Source organism: Camelus dromedarius, chromosome 7 (genome assembly GCF_036321535.1).
Source record: "Camelus dromedarius isolate mCamDro1 chromosome 7, mCamDro1.pat, whole genome shotgun sequence".
Lineage (NCBI taxonomy): Eukaryota > Metazoa > Chordata > Mammalia > Artiodactyla > Camelidae > Camelus > Camelus dromedarius.
Window position 1 is genome coordinate 61,228,997 of NC_087442.1, and position 18,128 is coordinate 61,247,124.

An 18,128-nucleotide genomic window follows, 5' to 3' on the forward strand; every position below is an offset into this window, starting at 1 on the left:
AAGAGAAGAAACGAATTCCTAGTGTCTCCCATCTGGCAATAACAGCTTTAAAGGTGGGTGAACAATGAAACAAAGGTAACATTGACTTTATAACTGCAAAGAGTATAAATTATGACTCCATTGTTATGCCAGAAATGGTCTTCCTATATGGAAAAGAAAAAAGCAAACACTTGCTACAGAAGAAATTGAAATGAATGAAATGCCCTATTTCCTTCAAATGTGAGGATTTGACTTGATTTCTGAGTCTCTGTCACTGATGACGGGTTACTAAAGACATGTGAGGGAATGCTGACAGTCTGTGTGGAAGTCACAACTGAAACCTGACCTTCACGACAGGGCAGGGAGTGTCAAGGAACTCTGTGCTACAAACAAGATCAGGTCCTTATCCTTGCCTCCCAGAAGAAGATGGTCTTCTAACCCCAATAAAGAAAATTCAATAAAATAAACAGGAGGGAAGGCACATGGCCAAACTCACCTGGGTTAGGAGCACAAATCACTGCCCTAACAAAAGATAACTTTCACGGCCAGTGATAAAGGCCTCAGTGATGTGAGTGAGCATATAGCCCTAAACTGTTCTGTGAAATCTTTATTGCTCACCACAGAGATCAAGAGCTTTTATGCAAATGGTCATATCGCACACATGCTTTAATGTACTCATCAGTAATCTTTTCCCCTGTCCCTGTGTCCACTTAGAGAATCTGCTTTGCCCAAAGGTCTGAAATCCCTATCCCTCAGCCTCAACTGATTGGCTCGACCAGGAATGGACCTGTTACCCACGTTTGACCAGATTTTCTCTTCCAGAACACTGAGATTGGGAAACAGTTTGCTACAGGGATCAAACTGGAAGGTCAAAGGAACATGGGGCAGAGGCTTTCATTCTGGAACAGTTATGGGAATCCCATGTTCAGAGAGAAGAGTAAAGTGGGTGAGAGATGCAGGGAGAAGACATCACATAGCCCCAGAGGGACCAAATTAGCTGCATCAAGGCTTTCCACAAAGAAGCCAGGCTCTACTCTGTGCAACTGGATTCCTTGATGTCCACCTTGAAATTCTGTCTTTCTACTTGTCCATTCCAAAGGGCAAAAAACAAAAAGCCCTGCAAAAAATGTAAAATTATGCCAGCTTTACTCATTGGTAACTTTAGTGTTCATTAAAAAAAATTACCTTTTAAAGCAGTTTGTAAATTGGATACTCTGGTTTCCAAAGTATTTCTGACCATGAAAGATTGTCAGTTCATCATAGTCAATTGCATGGGTTACTCTTAGTCTAAGTAATTCATGTGAAAGTAAATTACAAAAATCCTTTAAAAGTTGTATATGTAAAATACTTACTTAATGAAATTTTTTTTGTGTTTTGATAGTGAAATGAGTATTGGATGTGAATATTTTTGAGGTGGGATAGAGCCTCTGAAATGAAGAGATTTGAGGGCCTATGACAGTTTGGAAACTTCCCTGAAGATTTCAAGGCCCTCTCAGCTGGTGTGGTACCACAGGGAAGAATGCTGGGCCAGAAATGACATCTGAATGGTAGGTAACCCCGATTTCTACCGTACATTTGCCACAGAACTTGAGTGAGTCACTTCCTCCTAATCGTTGGTTTCTTCATCTTTGACATGAGATGGTTGGATGGACTGATACTGAAAGTCCCTTCCAGGTCTCCAGATAATTGAATTTCCATTAACTTGTTCACATATTCTGGGGAAATTTTGCTGGTTTTTAAGTTATTTGCCCCAAAGCAGTAGGTCCTAGACTCTACTTCCACCTTGCTCACTATCTCTGTGAGAAGAATGTGACTCTTGGGATAAAGAAAATTTAGGCCTGTTTCACTGGATATAATGATTAATGAGCAGTTTTTTTTGCAGAGTTCCTTTTTTTTTTAATTGAAGTAGAGTTGATTTACAATGTTGTGTTAGTTTCTGGTGTACAGCATAGTGATTCAGTCATACATATATATTTTCTTTTTCATATTCTTCTTCATTATAGGTTATTACAAGATATTGAATATAGTTCCCTGTACTGTATGTAGGACCTTGCTGTTTATCTATTTTATATATAATAGTGTGTATCTGCTGTGATTAATGAGCTTTGATGATTCCTGTAGACCTGCATATCCAAATAAACTTTCTTTTCTGTGCACACCTTCCAAACTGTACACCTTGATCCTCACACTGAGAAAACACACACACAAATCTCCTGTATCACACCTGCTTCTCTTTGTAGGTTCTCTCTCTCTCTCTCTGTATCTCTTGAAATCTTATTTTAACTCAGTACTCATATCCCCAGAAGAAACGCTGCAGACCTCCAATTATGTCCCAGTTGTGAAACCCTTAGTCTTCCTTCTTTATTATGACCAATAATTTCTTTGCATCAAGGCTTTATTTAATTAATTTTAATGTTTTCTTCTGGGATAATTGTTCCATTGTGGTTCTTCAAGTCAAATCATAGTGTCTCCAAAAACGTCCTGTGAGAAATGACACAGGCACTTGTGTCCTGAGGGGCTGGCCCCATGCTGAAAGAAGAGTGGTAGACATGAAGCTGCTTCAGGACTGAAGCACTTACTTCCCTACGAGCCGTCCGCCATCAGCCCTCTGGGGAAATTGCCTTCAGTTTTCTAGTCTGAGGTCAAACCCACTCCCCAAGGCAGCCCGTATCTAATTAATCATCATCAGGGATAACTTTAAAGAGTCAGGTCAGTTCCAGTGCTCACTGTGTCCCCAGGATGACTGCATCACAGCTCAGCTTTTTCTCCCTCTGCTCAGTTCAACCACCTCCCTTCATCCAGGGTAGCCCATCCCAGCAGCGCTGTCCAGAGAACTTCCTGCTGGCTCACCCCCAGCTTGGAGGTGGCTTCCCAGGGAACCTAACCAGGAGTGTGTTACAGATTGAGACATCGTTTGACATCTGTTGTCGAACAGATTGGAGAAAGCGGAAAAAACCATGGTTTTAATTATGGGAGCGATGACAGGCAAGGACAGTCTTTCAATTTACAACATTCAGATCACCGTTTTATTGACAACCAGCTCTACACATCGCTGTCATCCAGCATTTGTCTGGTACAATCTGCTGATTTCTTCAAGACAGTTCCAGTAATATTATGTCCCTAGGCTGATTTAATTGGTCTGAGGTGAGACCCAAGCCTTACTAATTTTTTTCTTTTTTTTTTTTCTAAACTTTTGCATTGTTTATTTTGTACTCCATATTGACATAAGAAGCAGCTTAATCCTGGATTTCCTTTTAGTCAACTTTTTATCATAGCATAAATATACATACAAAATGTACACAAATGATAGGTGGACAGCTTAATGACTTCACAAGATTAATACTCTATGTAATGTGCTGAAAATAGACATGCAGTACATTCATTACCAGTGTCCCAGAAGCTCCTTCTGCCACCTCCTAGTCATTCTAAAAGCAGCCTATTTCCTGACTCTTGACATCTAAGTTAGTTTTGCCTGTCTTTGAACTTTATATCAATGAAATCATATGTTCCAAATGCATGTTTCCATCTAGTTTCTTTCACTGAGTATTATATTTGTGAGATTCATCTCTGCTGTTGTATGCTCTATGAGGTTTTTTACTCATTCCATGGAATTCTAAAGTACACATTTACTATAGTTTATTTATCCATTTTTTTCTGTCAGTGGACAACTACACTGTTTCTGGTTTGTAGCTTTTATGCATAGTACAATTATGACCATTCTTTTGTGTATGTCTATACACCTTTCTGTTAGTATATGCCTAGGAACAGAAGTGCTGGTTCATGGGCACATGTGTATATTTCAGCTTCAGTAGGTATTGTGAAACAGTACCAAGGTGGTCATACCAATTTACACATCCATCAGCAGCATTGGGAGTTCTGGTTGCTCCACACCTCCATCAACACTTGGCTAGATGTATATCGAAGCTGAGATCTGTTGATATGATGATGTACAATAAAGCAAATCAAGAAGAAGTCAGTATAAATCAGATACAGGAAATAAGTCACCAAAAGCACAAATACCAGACTTGATTTGATCCTCCTGGAATGTGGATGTCAAACAACAATGATTCTTGGTACAATAATTAAATCATTTTAATGCTATCTAGTGCTCTGAAACCATTAAATTCACTCTGTAGGAATAAAAAGACCCAAATATTGAACATATACAAATTTTACCATCTCAGATAACTGTGAGATTTAACAGGCAAGGTGACAAATTGGATCTTTGGGTCTCTGGCTGCAAAGTATTTCTGTGTAAATAAACTAAGGCAAACTGAGATAAGACAACTTGGATACATCTGTGATATAGTCTTGGCCCAATTCTAGAAATCAAGAGTGGTAAGACCATTCTGGGTAATGAAGCCAAAAAATTAGGTGAAGGTCTCCTACATAAAAACAGATAACATATTTCATTGCCTGAAAAACTCGGTAAAATGTTTTGTCTCTCATATATACATAACTAATATGCACTATTGGGAAAAAACAAGTCAGTGAGTGGAGTAATAAAATACCATCTGTCCAACTGTCTAACTCTGCTGTGCAAATACAACTAAGTTGTGTTTCATTTCTCCTTTGTACGGGATGTATCAATAGGTAATTTTGATACATCTTGAATAATAAATGCTATTAAAACAAAGTGACTATCAACTTGACTAAAGCAGTCTTGATTGAGAGGTAATCCAGAGCCTTTTAAAACATACAACACCAATATTTTCTAAACAGTGGAAATTAACCCTATTATCTTTAAAATGATGTTTTAGAAGTGTCAAAGATGTCTCTAAAATTGGAATATTAAAAGGCAGCCTATGCAAAGTACCCATTTTGAAATTTTGCTCTCCTCTGGGTCCAGATATTCAGAAAAAAAAAAAATCAAAGCTCCCGATTAACTGACATTAAGGAAGGAGTCATTTCCCAGAATGAGGTCTTAGAAATACATCAAAATTGCCAGAAGAATGAAACATCTTGGAATGAAACACAAGAAAAAGCTTCATTCCTGAAATCACACCCTATCATGCAGGTTTTCTGGGATCAAGCCCGCCTTGAGAAAATTTTTTCTACTGCCTGTACATGCCAAGTCACAAGAGTTTCACTCATCTATGGTTCATTAACCACTTACTGAGACAGAAACCAGCTGTGTGGTGGTTTGGGAGAACAGTGCAACCTAAAACCTCTTTCCTTCCTTCTTTCCTTTTGCTTAGGCCATCACATGCATACTCTATTTTCTTGTTTCCCTATTACTTTCACTGCTCAGTTATTTCACCTTGATCAGTCTCTCCCCGTGGATATATTTGTCCTCTCTATTCACTCACTCTCTTCATTTTCCTCTACCAAGTATGTCCCCATTACCTTGGAAGATTTCTCCCTGCAGACTAGGACCAGGTTCTCTGGTGTGCAGTCTTTGCAGATGCATAGGACTCTTGGCTAGAAGAACACCATGTTTGGCTTAATGCTCTGTGGTCACTGTCTTGACATTCTTTATTTTATCTTTGAATTTGTGTTTTGTAAATGAAGTCTAGTGGAACTGTGGAGCATCCATATGACTAGAGGAGATGTGTGCAGTCTGCATGTTTATCGTTCCCTACCACCTCATTCCCATGCAACATCTGCGATGCCCCATGAGCACAGAATTCCAGTGGACTCAATGCATGGAAATTCAGCAAAACTCAAAGTGAGTACAAGGTAAGTGTATTCAGTCTGCAATTGAGTAAGTGTGGGCTCTGAAAGACCACATGTTCTTGAACTAGAACTCCTTTTGCCAAAAAAAGAAAACATCCAAGGAATCTTATCATGCTCTTTTTTGTATTAGCCAGTTATATGAAAATTGATGACATCTAAGGAAGGGAAAAATAGGGCAACCCCAAATTCCTTTTCTTTTCAGTTCCCCCTAACTTATCAGTAAGCTGAAGGTAAAGTGTTGATACAGTGCATATCAAGATGCTGAATAAAAACAGTTGAGTTAACTTTGTGCCATTTCCACAAAAATACTCATTTATGAACTATGAAATTTGAATTGTGTAATTTTGGCGATTTCCCATATGAGTTAAATGTTTGCTTTTAAAATTGTGTCACTGCACAATCTGAAGAGTGAAATTCATGCTAATAATTAAATTTTTCTTTTTTTTTTTACTTAGAAGGACATTAAATAGCAAATAAAACACCATGACAAGTTGATGGGGAGAGATCATGACAAAAGAAAAAACTTTATTTTCTGCTACCTTCTGTTGCACTTTTTTTCCTGCTTTTCAAATGAGGAGTGTTGCATTTTCATTTTGCAGTGGGTTCCATAGCTCACACAGCTGGCTCTGCTGAAGTCTCTTCAGCTGGAATTGTGTGCCTCATTTTTACTAATTATAAGAATATTACTAATCTTTGTTAGGTAAGAAGAGTTAGGGATTTAAATTTTAAAAAGAAAAGAAAAATAGAAAATGATAAAAATGAATTCCCTCTAGTCTCTATGTCAGTTGTGGGCACATCAGATAATTATTTTTCTATGCATTAAATCCATCTTTCCACCTCATTTTTGAATGCAAAATCTTCTCGGATGAGATCATCCTTATTTGAGACTGGCAATGGAAGTAATAAACAACTGTTTGGATTTTTATTTTAATTTTTTTTCCTTTTTCAGTTTTTATTAGGTAGAATTATTACAATCCAACTGCACATACACATTATATTGCATGTAAATGCATACATACTGTATACTGCACATTTTTTTTAGTCTATATGTATGTACTGATTATTGTTTCTAAGAACAGATTAGAGCTTTAGCTTTTTAAACTTACACTCTGGATTTTTAGCTCATAAGCTCAATATAAACCAGCTTTGCCTGTCTTGAGTTATATTCTTGGTACCCTTTATTACTTTATTTTTTTTCCTTTAAGTTATATTTTATTATTATATTTCCTTACCATGTAAGGAAAGAAGATTATAAGAGGGTAACTACTTTTGTAATTTAAATGGTTTGTTTTGGTAAAATTAACATTAGATTTAAAAAACTACAATTATATGAGGAAGCCTTCCTTAAGGAAGATGATTTTTCCAATTATAGAACATGTGTACTTTTTACAAAAGAAGGGACTGTCACAGATTGTAAGTTAAAAAGGGAATCCTTGGCATCATTTCTCTTACTGAACCTTCAGTGTTTATTTGCAATAATTGCCTCTGATACAATCTTCACTTAATTCCAATGTTTTTAGAGAGGGTGGTTTATTTTTATGAAGAGTGTTTTCCTCTCAAAACGCCATTGGATTTAATTTATTTCCCAGGTTAATAGCTTTTATTAAAAAACTTTTTGTGTGTGTATTTTACAAAAACAACCTTAGGGCAGAGATTTATTCTGTTGCTACTATAGTCAGTTTCATATTGGGAAACTATGAGGAAACACTAAATGACCGGAGAGAGTATTTTCAGAAATCTCTAGTATGGAGATTATCCCTAACTGCAAACACCCAGAGGTTTTTGAGCTCTACTAGGTATCAGATTTTTTTTTAAGTTATTTCATTTAATCCTCACGATAATCCTGTGAGATAAAATGAAATTCTAGGACTAACCCCGATTCCAGTACCACTCCACCCCATCCAACAAATTTTTCAACTTTTAAATTCACATTACTATACGTAAACAGCATTTCGGTATCCTTCGTGTAAGTTAAAAAAGGTCTAAGTGGGAGGGACCTTATGGGTTCCTTCTGTCCCTTAACAACTAATAGCCATTGTTCTCTCTAGAAATGCTACCAATCCAGTAACAGGGAACTAAATCTTCAGTCTCAGAAGATTTATGTGTGAGATCAGAAATTTTATCCAAGTTTTTTTTACTTTCCCTGAACTAACTCGAGGTGAGAGGAAGTGAGAGGCGGAATCGGGAAAGAGAAGTTAGTCATCCTCCCTAGGTCTGGGAAGGGCAGTTCTACTGGGTTAAATTCGGGGTCGGACAACTGAGAGCAAGCCCCAGGGGGCGTAGCCCCAGACCCGAAGTCACACGCGGCAGTCCACGCTCCTCTCCCGGAAGCCCCGCCAGCTCCTGGATCCAGGCTCACACCACGCCCCTGCCAGGCTCCCGGCCTCAGCCTGGTACTACATTTCCCAGAATGCCATTCAAGCCGCCTCGCAGAGCGCCGATAAGCGCCTTGAGTGACGCCATCAACCAGCGCGATGTTTAGACGCCACTGATGTCGTGGCGTTTCGCGGGAAGAAGTTGGTGTTTCGCCGGGCCCTGGAACTAGGACGCGGTCCGGGTGGCCTCTGGCCCTTTGCTACCCACTGCTCCGCCTGCCTGTTCTCCCGCTCCTCTAGCAGGATGAGGCGTACAGGCCTGGGTAAGAAGAGGGCAGAGATTCGAATTTCGGGGGCCCTAGAACTGGGGGTGCTGGGCGCGGGGACGGGGGAGGAAATCAGACCGGTCTCACGTTAATGAAATCTGAGCCAGAAAGCGGGGTGTATGGAGGTGTCTTAGGAGGCGGTGCCAAGTGGAAACACATTTGTCCCAGATCCTGGGGGTTTCCTTAAGTTTGGTTCAGTCCCAAGTTTGTAAGCCTAGTGGAGGAGGGGAGGATACGTACAGGTGCCAATTTAGTAGTCGAGTTTGTTAGTATAGTTGACTGAGCATGATGGTGGAACTGCCGAGTTTCCCAAAGTCCGTCTTCGGTTTCTCTTTACTGGACCTGGACGTTAGTTTCTTCAGGAGTGAAATTTAAAGAGTGAGTGTTTCATGTGAAGCACACTAATAATAATCTTACTAGTCTGATAACAGCGAATTACAAAGGTAAACGTACTTGTCATTACTGTTACAGGCCTTGGTATGTAATATCGGGGCCAAAGGCCATTTTACTCAGAACCTTTCTTATCTGAGCCTTTTTTCACTTTTAAGGCAGTAGAATGTGGTAATGCTTGGTGATTTAGCTTTTGTTCTTGACCTTTTGGCATAGTAAGCAGGTTCGACAAGCAGCAAGACTAAATTAGGCACAGGCACTTCTAATGGGCTGTTATAACAGCCCTTAAAACAGCATTTTTTGGTTCTGAAGCTATTAAGAGACAGTGGCGGGGAGGGAACCCTGCTAAATCAATATACCTGAGAAAATATATGAAATGCTTGAAAAAAGTTACCTTTTTCAGTTCTTATAGTAAGATGGAAAAAAAAAGTTTTTCAAAAGTTTCAGGTGTTTAAAATGAATGAAAATTGCCAGTAACTCTAGGCACATACATTGATGGGTAGATTGCAATATGAGAAACAGCTTTTGAAAAATGTAGTTTTTATGAATACTTGGATCATAGAAGGAAAGTTGGCCAAGTAAATTGTGGAGAAAAAAGAACACATTTTGAGCAAGTTGAGTTTTATATGCTGAAATGTTTTTCCTTTTTATCAATACTAATGACAACAAACATTTATTGTGTACTTGTGTAAGGTCTAGGTATACAGTCGTCCATGGCCCTGTTGGTGCTCCCCAAAGCTTCCAGTCTCGTTGAGGAGTAGGAGCATGTACAAGTGGTAGCTAGACATCCAAATACCAGATAAGTTGCTACAAGCAGGGAACGTCTCAGGGGTTTCTGAGACAGAGCACTCGGTACTCTGTGGAGAGTTGGTAACTTGAACTAAAACTTGAATAATGAAGAGTAGGAGAGGTAAATTCCAGTTGGAGGGATGACCCTGTCCGCCAACAACAACAATAACAACAAAAACAGTTGTAGGACTAGAATCTAGAATTATGAATGATGTGCTTAAGGGATTATGATTAAGCCAGTTTGGTTGAAGTGGGAGACATGGAACCAAACCACATTGTGGAGACCTTTGAGTGCCAGGCCAAGCAGCGTGAGTGTCATCAGGAGGTCCTTGGGCCCCTCTGAATGTTTTTGTGCAGCAGTGTGCCGTGATAGATTGCAGGAAGGGGCCTCAAGAAGTGGTGGTTCTCAGCTGACTGTACATTACAATCACCTGGAAGCCTTTAAGGCAATTGATACCCGGGCCCCAGTCCTGACTAATTAAATTCTCTAGGATTGAGTTTGTGCTTGTTTTTTAAGCTCTTCTGTAGTGGAGAGGAAAGGTGATTACTTAAGTGGCTGCTGCTGCAATTTACCTTGGTATGATGTGACATGATGTGACAAGGGCTTTATTCCCTTGCCTTTTATTTTATTTTTTTAAGTATCAGTATATATTGACCTGGAATTTTAAACTTGGAATTGTGAATCCAATAGTTGTTCATGTAGAGAAGCTTCCACTTTTCACACGACTCTAAATGATCTGGTTCAAGTATTGATAGAAACTATCCAGAAGTAGCATTTGTCTTATGGACCAGGGCTGAGGATCATCTTTGGCACTCATTAGCTTTCCCACAGCTCTTCATAGCAGTAAGTCACACAAATAGAAGTGGCTAGGTTTGGAATAACAACTCCTATTATTTTATTTATTTGTGTATTTATTTACTATTGGAGGTGGATGATGGTGTGAGGGAAAATTGTCTATTCTCTATTAAATAGAAGAAATGTGCATTGAAAGATTTCGGGGCAATGAGTTAAATTAGAATTCCACTTTTAATACATGGAACAGTATGGAAGAACTCTAGAAATTAAAACAGGCCCAAAATAATAATAATAAAGGAAATAAAACAAATAGGCATTAATTTGAAAATGAAGTCCTTGGTGAAGTTGTCAGGTGATTCAAATCAGCCAGTCAGTATGACTTAATTGGACAAGTGCTATATATGCAGAACCTTAGTCACATCAAACATGAGGACATTTTTCTTTTAAGGATTTTGTTACTTATTAGAGTTTGTACAGAGAATCACTGATTAATACAGTGAGAATGCATTCTTTAAATGATTATTTTAATTGTGAAGTGAAGGAAAATATGTCTAGTGACATGAGTCCTTTTCTAAAAGCACATTTCGAGAGCTTTGTGGATAGTTTGTCAGCAGTTGAGGGAAAATTTGAGGAATGTGACTCTCCTCAGGAACATACTTGTTGAACATCTTGTTGTGGTTTTTGTGGTGGTGGAGATTGTCTGGTACATGTAGAATACTCATTAGGTACAGAGGGATCTAGAAAAGGATGAGACACTGCCTCTGCCCTCAGAGACGCTTATGAGTCCATTATTGACAAAGACAGGCACATTCAAAGTTGAATAACAGTAAATTCAGTTTCTGTTCATTAATAACTCATTTACAGGTATTTATTGAGTGTGCCTTACTGTGTGTATGTGTATGTTTCTGGGGGATATATAGCCATGAGCAGAATTTAGTTTTTGCCCTTTGAGTACAGTCTAGTGTGATATTAGTGTTATGTATAGTCACAGCTATAAGAATTCAAAGGTGAGAGTTTTACTTTTTAGAGAAAGTGAGACTTGTGCTGTGCCTTGAAAGGGCTTCAATTTCACCCTCCTTCAATAACCAGTGCTGCCTGCTACTTCCTGTCCTTCCATCTCTTACTGTCACTGCCATCCATCCATCTTTTGAGTTTATGGAGACACTAGTTTCTGCATCATCCCTTTCCTCTATATTCTCAGGTTTCTGTTGACACTACTTCAATCCTTGTCCAGTCTAGTACCCACATTCCACATCTTCACCCATTCTTTTGGCAAGGAATCTGAATGTCTTGGGGCTCTGTTCTTCAGCAGCCCCAAAGCTGTAGACCTCCAACTCTCGATGAATCAGTCCAACCATCCAGCTTCTGGACTAACTCAAGCTCATAAGTTCTTCTGCAGAAAAATCATGCATCTGGGAGAAAAATCACTCTACAGCATATTGCCTCAGCCAGGATTGTTTTATTCCTGTAGTAATCTTGTGTAGTCCTAGTCACTTTCCTCCGTTGTTCTCTTTACTGTTTTTTTTCCCCCCAAATGACCACCATTCTTCAAAGACAGGCTTTTCTTTTAATGAGAAAATTGATAGTGTCAGTTGTTTTTTAAAAATTGCAATTAGATAACACCCTCAACTATGCTTTCCTCTCAGTCCTCCAGCATGTCAGCATTCACTGTTGAAAGCTCACTCCACCTGTTGGATTGCCTGATGAGTATCAAGTACCATATTGGGCAGTGGCTAGGACTATATTCCTGTATTCTCAATGCTGTGCCCTAGAAGATGAGCTCCAAAAAGTAGCACCTAGAAAGAACAATGAATGGATCTGATGCATGATAGCTTCTCAAATACTTATTGAAGAATGAATGAATCGCCCTCTTAAGTCTCAGCTAATAGTCTCCATGAGTTATTCCAACTGTCTTATGTTTAAAAGGAGCAGATGCCAGTAAAGGACTCTCCCTTTGCCATGAGCTCCATCCCACTATATTATCCTTATGTTTTATTTATTATTTAATTATTTTATTTTGGTGGGGGGAGGTAACTAGGTTTATTTTTAGAGGAGTTACTGGGGATTGAACCCAGGACCTCATGCATGGTAAGCAAGCACTGTACCACTGGAGCTTATACCCTCCCCCCATCCCGCTATATTATCCTTTCTCCCTTTCCCTTCACAGCCAAGCTTCTTCCGTAGGTAGTTGATGTTAGTACTTTTAGATCTGTTAAAGGTTGTGTAGTTTTATGGAATAGGGAATGTATCCTGAGTATCCTTACATATCAGTGCCTGTTTCATTGTCTTGTGGGCAGTCAGTAAGCAGTCAATAAATGTGTTTTGAACTGAACTCAGTATTCTTTGCTTAAGAGATGGTATTAGAATTGTTCTGATCTCTATTTGGTTATGAATTTTTTAAGTTCATTTGGAGTGTGAATATTATAGACATACGTGCTGGTCTGCAACGCCCTCCAGGGGTCTTTTTCGGTTCTTTCCTGTCAAGATTTCCAAAGTGCCTTATTTTTTCTGTAACTCTGCTTGTGACTCTGATCCTTGCAGGAGAAGGAGTACCTCCTGGCAACTATGGGAACTATGGCTATCCTAACAGTGGGTACAGTGCCTGTGAAGAAGAAAATGAGAGACTCACAGAAAGTCTGAGAAGCAAAGTAAATGCCATAAAATCTGTAAGTGTATAACATATACTTCTTAATTTATGTATTTATATACATATATATTTTATACTTAGAAGTTCATAACTTTTATTGGTATCATACTAAGAAATACAGTTCCCCACATAGTGCAGTTCCCCAAAGTTAACAATTCAGAGACAATAAAGCAGCTATGGAACTAGATAGCCCAAATCACCTGACTACTTTCTACAACTGCCATTCACACCAGGGAAGGAAATTTCCAGGAGAAAGATGCTTTCTTCTAACAAGGCACCTAAATTATCAATATTTTAGCTTAGAAAAAAAATCGTTTAATCCTTTCCCTCTAAATGTTGTATTTTCTAATATTGCTTAGTTCGCAAATCAGTGCCTTTTGTTTAAAATGACCATGAAAAACAATACTCATTTCAGAATGTAACAGTCTCTGGGCTGAACACAATTCTATTTTCCAAAGACTAATGAAATGGCAAGTAAGTTTTAGCAACATGACTCAAAATTAGATACCATTTGAGCACAAGTTAGAAAATGTGGCCAATCAAAACATATGGTACACCTTTGTTTTTTAAACTGCAGCTGTTTTGGGTAGTGACAGTAACGTCCCAGAGCAGTCCTTCTTCCACCCCAAAGCAGCGCTGCTTCTGACTTTTCTTCCCGACTTGAAAGCTACAGATCTCAGTCTTTCATGTTTCTGCCTTTGTGCTTCATTCACATCAGCACCAAGTTCCAAGCTTCCTTCTTTTTTCTATTTCTATCACCTGGTTGTCTTAGGTGAACTGTTGAGAAAGCCTGTTAATCTGTCTGTTCCTAATTTTTTGCACGTTCTGGTCTGAGCTGCACCCTGTGACCACAGTTGTCTTTTTAGAGTAATTTTTTAAATTGCATCCTATGTTCCCAGTAGTCTTCATTGGCCTCACATGGTGTAAGAAATGAAGTTCACACTGTGTAGCATGATCAAATAGGTTCTGCAGAGGTTGTCCCCAGCTTTTCAGACCTTACCTCCCACGCTTGCAGAATGTGGACGTGCTTTCTTTCTGCCAGACAAATGAGAGTGCTCCTGTGTCCTGTGCACGCTGTCATTCTCCTGCTCCCGTAACTGGAGCTTTGCTTTAGGTACCCCGTCCCCACTGACATTGGCTGAAGTCTTGCCCATCTGAAAGGCTCCTCCCCATTGCACCATCCCTTTTCTAGGCTTTACCTGATCACCGCATAAAAGTGTCTTTTTCCTTATGAACATAAGACCATTTGTACCACTTTATAGTTCTTACTGTATAACGGTCTGCACTGGAATTATTTATGTGTAAAAGAAATTTACCAGAATGTAGGGTATTCTATTGTACTTATTTTTATATTCTACATAGCACTAACGTAATTCCTTACAGTTATATTGAGTTAGTACGTATTAAATAAAGGAATTATCGAAAGATAATTCTAACAGTGATTATTGTGATTGAGTCTGCGTTGAAATAAACATGTTATATATACACTTAGAGAGCATTCAGTAGAAGCTTACGTTGCCAAAACTTAGTTGGCATTTCATTAGTCTGTGGAAAACAGAATTGTATTCAGCCTGGAGACTATTACATTCTGAGATGAGTCAAAGTCATATTAAATCAAAAGGAGTTGATCTATGAACTAACCACTATTGTATAATGTTAATCACTTAGAAAACAAAACATTTAGAGGGAATTAAAAATTGAAAGATTTTTTTAAAAAATGTAACACTGATAATTTAGCCTCCTTTTTAAAAGAAAGCTTTTTCTTCCCTGAAAATGTCTTTCCTTGGCACGAATGACAGTTGTAGAACTAGGTGATTTGGGCTGTCTAGCTTTATAGTTGCTTTACTTTCTCTGAATTGCTAAATTTTGGGGAAAAGCTCATATTCTGATCTACAGAATTTTAGTATGTCTTTGTGTCAATATTATCCCATATGCTTTCCACATAAAGTAAGTTGAGGACAGTATTTGCAATGGTATGCCAAGATTTTTAGTAGTGTATTTATTCAAATATCTTAGATGTGAAGCCTTTGATGAAATTGTCATGTAAAATATTAGATAGGTTTTGGTTTGAATAGCAGCTGTAATAATCATTTATAGTATTTCATTCAGATTCAGCCTCTTTCCTGCATAGATTCAAGATGTGGATAGCACAAACTCGTAATTTTTTTTTCTAATTTAGTATCATATAAAGAAAAATAGCTTTAGAACTTAAACAAGTAAGCAATTTAGGCATATACTCAAAGTTAATGTCACATTTCATTAGGAAAATACTACTTACATTTGGATCTGAATTGATAATACGGCAATTTGCATACATCTTTTAAAATGTAAAGGGGGAGAGATACAAACAAATGCTATTGTGTGAATAATAGAGAGAGAGAAAAAAGACTGCAAAGGTAAGAGAATCAGAAGTATGTACCAAAATTGAAAGATGGAATTGAATATTAAGATGAAATCAAAATGAAGAGCAGGGCATGTCCATAGTTGGGAAGGAATAGAAATTCTTAATTTTATTTCCCATTAATTTCAGTGGGAAAAGCATCAGAGTAAGAGAGTATATTTTATGTTTTTTGAATACAGTTTTATTTGAGAAAATGTTTATGCTTAGAGTGGCATTACTGTTTTTACTTTAACACTTAAATACATTTATATAATTATATGCTTTCTTTTTGCAGCTTTCTATTGAAATAGGCCATGAAGTTAAACATCAAAATAAATTATTAGCTGAAATGGTAAGTGGTTAAGATTTTAACTTTAACAAACTTGATCTGTTTATCTTTTTTTGTTAAGAGGGTTAACAAACTTGATCTGATGTTCTCAAATTTAGCCTGTTAATAAGGAATAAGTTTTAACTTTTATCCATATTGAAATAGATTTAAAAATCGTAAGTCTTGGATTCCTATCCATTTATTAATTGGTTTGAAATAGCTCTTGAGATTAATTCTTGCCATATTTTTTACATTTTGCGTCTTGCCTAACACATACAAGTAGGAGGAGGACGTGGGAGCCACTGTATCTTTAATCCTGTGTTTAGAAGCGCTGTTAGAGCTCAGGACAAATGACTGTTTTGAGCCTTGTTAAAGGTCTCAGTGGATATAGACTGCCAGGTAATCAAAAGCACTTTATATTCAACCAGCCAAATGTCTTTCACTTAATATAAACCTGTTTCTTTTGCTTGATCTCCTAAGGATCACTTTGAACAAGTCAGTAAGATTTGAACATAGTAACATTCCCAAGCCTTTTTCTCTAGTCTAAACAAGCTCAGTAACATACACCTTTTCTTGTTGGAGGCTCTTTCCATTCTCTAATGCTTATGTGGGATGTCGGACTCCTGAACCTTCCCTACTTTCTCGACATTCCTTTAATATTGTACTATTCAAAAAGAAACAGCACTGAAAGGAATCTCCTTGTGAAGGTCATGCATTAGGATCACTTGAGGAACTTTCTGAAAATATGTATACCTGGTTCTCACTCTAAGTATCCTACGTACCTCCCTCTATTTAGGGAGGGACCTAGGGATATGTATTTTGAAAAAAGCATCCGAGGTGATTCTGAGGTATAACCCCAGTAAGGTGATGCCTCATTCTAGTTTTGATTTGCATCTTTCTGATAATTAGCTATATTGAGCATCTTTTCATGGGCCCCAGTTGGCTACCTGTAATGTCTTCTTTAAAGAAGTGTATATTTAGACATTTAGAAAAATGTTTTTGATATTAAGCTCTATGAGCTATTTGTATATTTGGGGTTTCTTTTATTTTATTGAAGTATAGTCAGTTGACAATATTGTGACAATTTCTGGTGTACAGAACAATACTTCAAACATACATCAATATAAATATATTTATGTTCATATTCTTCACCATAAATTACTGCAATATATTGAATATAGTTCCCTCTGCTATACAGTAGAAACTGGTTGTTTATCTATTTTATGTATATTAGTTACTATGTGGAAAAATTGAAACTGATGCCTTCCCCACCCTTTCCCCATTGGTAACACTAAGTTTGTTTTCTTTGTATATGAGACTGTTTCTGTTTGTAAATGAGTTTGGTTTTTTTAATTCCATTTATATGTGATATCAGATGGTATTTTTGTTTCCTTTTCTGGCTTAGTTAACTTAGAATGACAATCTCTGGGTCTAATACCGTGCTGTTTCGTAGCTCTGTAGTATGGTCTGAAGTCTGGGAGGGTTATTCCTCCAGCTTCATTCCTTTCCTTCAGTAATGCTTTGGCAATTCTGGGTCTCTTGTGATTCCATATAAATTTTACCACTATTTGTTCTAGTTCTGTGAAAAATGTCCTGGGTAAGTGGATAGGGATCGCATAAAATGTGTAGATTGCTTTGGGTAGTATGGCCATTTTAAGAATATTAATTCTTCCAATCCAAGAACATGGGATATCTTTCCATTTCTTTAAGTCATCTTTAATTTCCTTGGTCAGTGTTCCGTAGTTCTCCGCATGTAAGTCTTTCACTTCCTCAAGGGTCAGATTTATCCCTAAGTATTTTATTTTGGGGGATGCAATTTTAAAAGGGATTGTTGCTTTATGTTCCTTTTCGGATATTTCATTGTTAGGGTAAAGAAATGCCACTGATTTCTGTATGTTAATCTTGTATCCTCCTACCTGGCAGAATTCTTTTTTTTTTTTTTTAATTTTTTTTTTTTAAGTTGAAGTACTGTCAGTTTACAATATTGTGTCAATTTCCATTGTACAGCACAATTCTTCAGTCATACGTGAATATATATATATTCATTTTCATATTTTTCACCCTAAGCTACTACAGGATATTGAAAATGTTTCCCTTTGTTGTACAGTATAAACTTTGTTAATCTATTTTATATGTACCACTCAGTATCTGCAAATCTCAAAATCCTAGTTTATCCCTTCCCACCCCCGTGGCATCCTGAAGTCTGTATTCTATGTCTGTGAGTCTTTTTCTGTTGTATATATAAGTGTATTTCTCTTTTTTTAAGATTCCACATATGAGTGATATCATATGGTATTTTCCTTTCTCTTTCTGGATAACTTCACTTTGAATGACAGACTCCATGTCCCTCCATGTTGCTGCAAATGGCGTTATTTTATTACTTTTTAGGGCTGAGTAGCATTCCATTGTATAAATAGACCACAGCGTCTTAATCCAGTCATGTGTCGATGGACATTTAGGCTCTTCCCATGTCTTGTCTATTGTAAATAGTGCTGCTGTGAA

The 18,128-nt window shown here is 37.7% G+C and overlaps 1 protein-coding gene across 2 annotated transcripts in view; it reads left to right on the forward strand.

The window, feature by feature from the left end:
- BET1 (Bet1 golgi vesicular membrane trafficking protein) overlaps positions 1-18,128 on the forward strand; it is an 81,990-nt gene that overhangs the window by 46,657 nt on the left and 17,205 nt on the right. The window contains exons 5-9 of one of the 2 annotated variants that reach the window (XM_031454914.2): positions 1,361-1,526; positions 5,491-5,658; positions 8,065-8,293; positions 12,813-12,937; positions 15,594-15,650. In XM_031454914.2, coding sequence (XP_031310774.1) covers positions 8,275-8,293; positions 12,813-12,937; positions 15,594-15,650 — 201 coding nt within the window. In that variant the 5' untranslated portion in view covers positions 1,361-1,526; positions 5,491-5,658; positions 8,065-8,274. Of the gene's footprint in view, positions 1-1,360; positions 1,527-5,490; positions 5,659-6,963; positions 8,294-12,812; positions 12,938-15,593; positions 15,651-18,128 lie in introns of those variants that run through there. The other variant, XM_010979665.3, reaches the window with a different exon arrangement.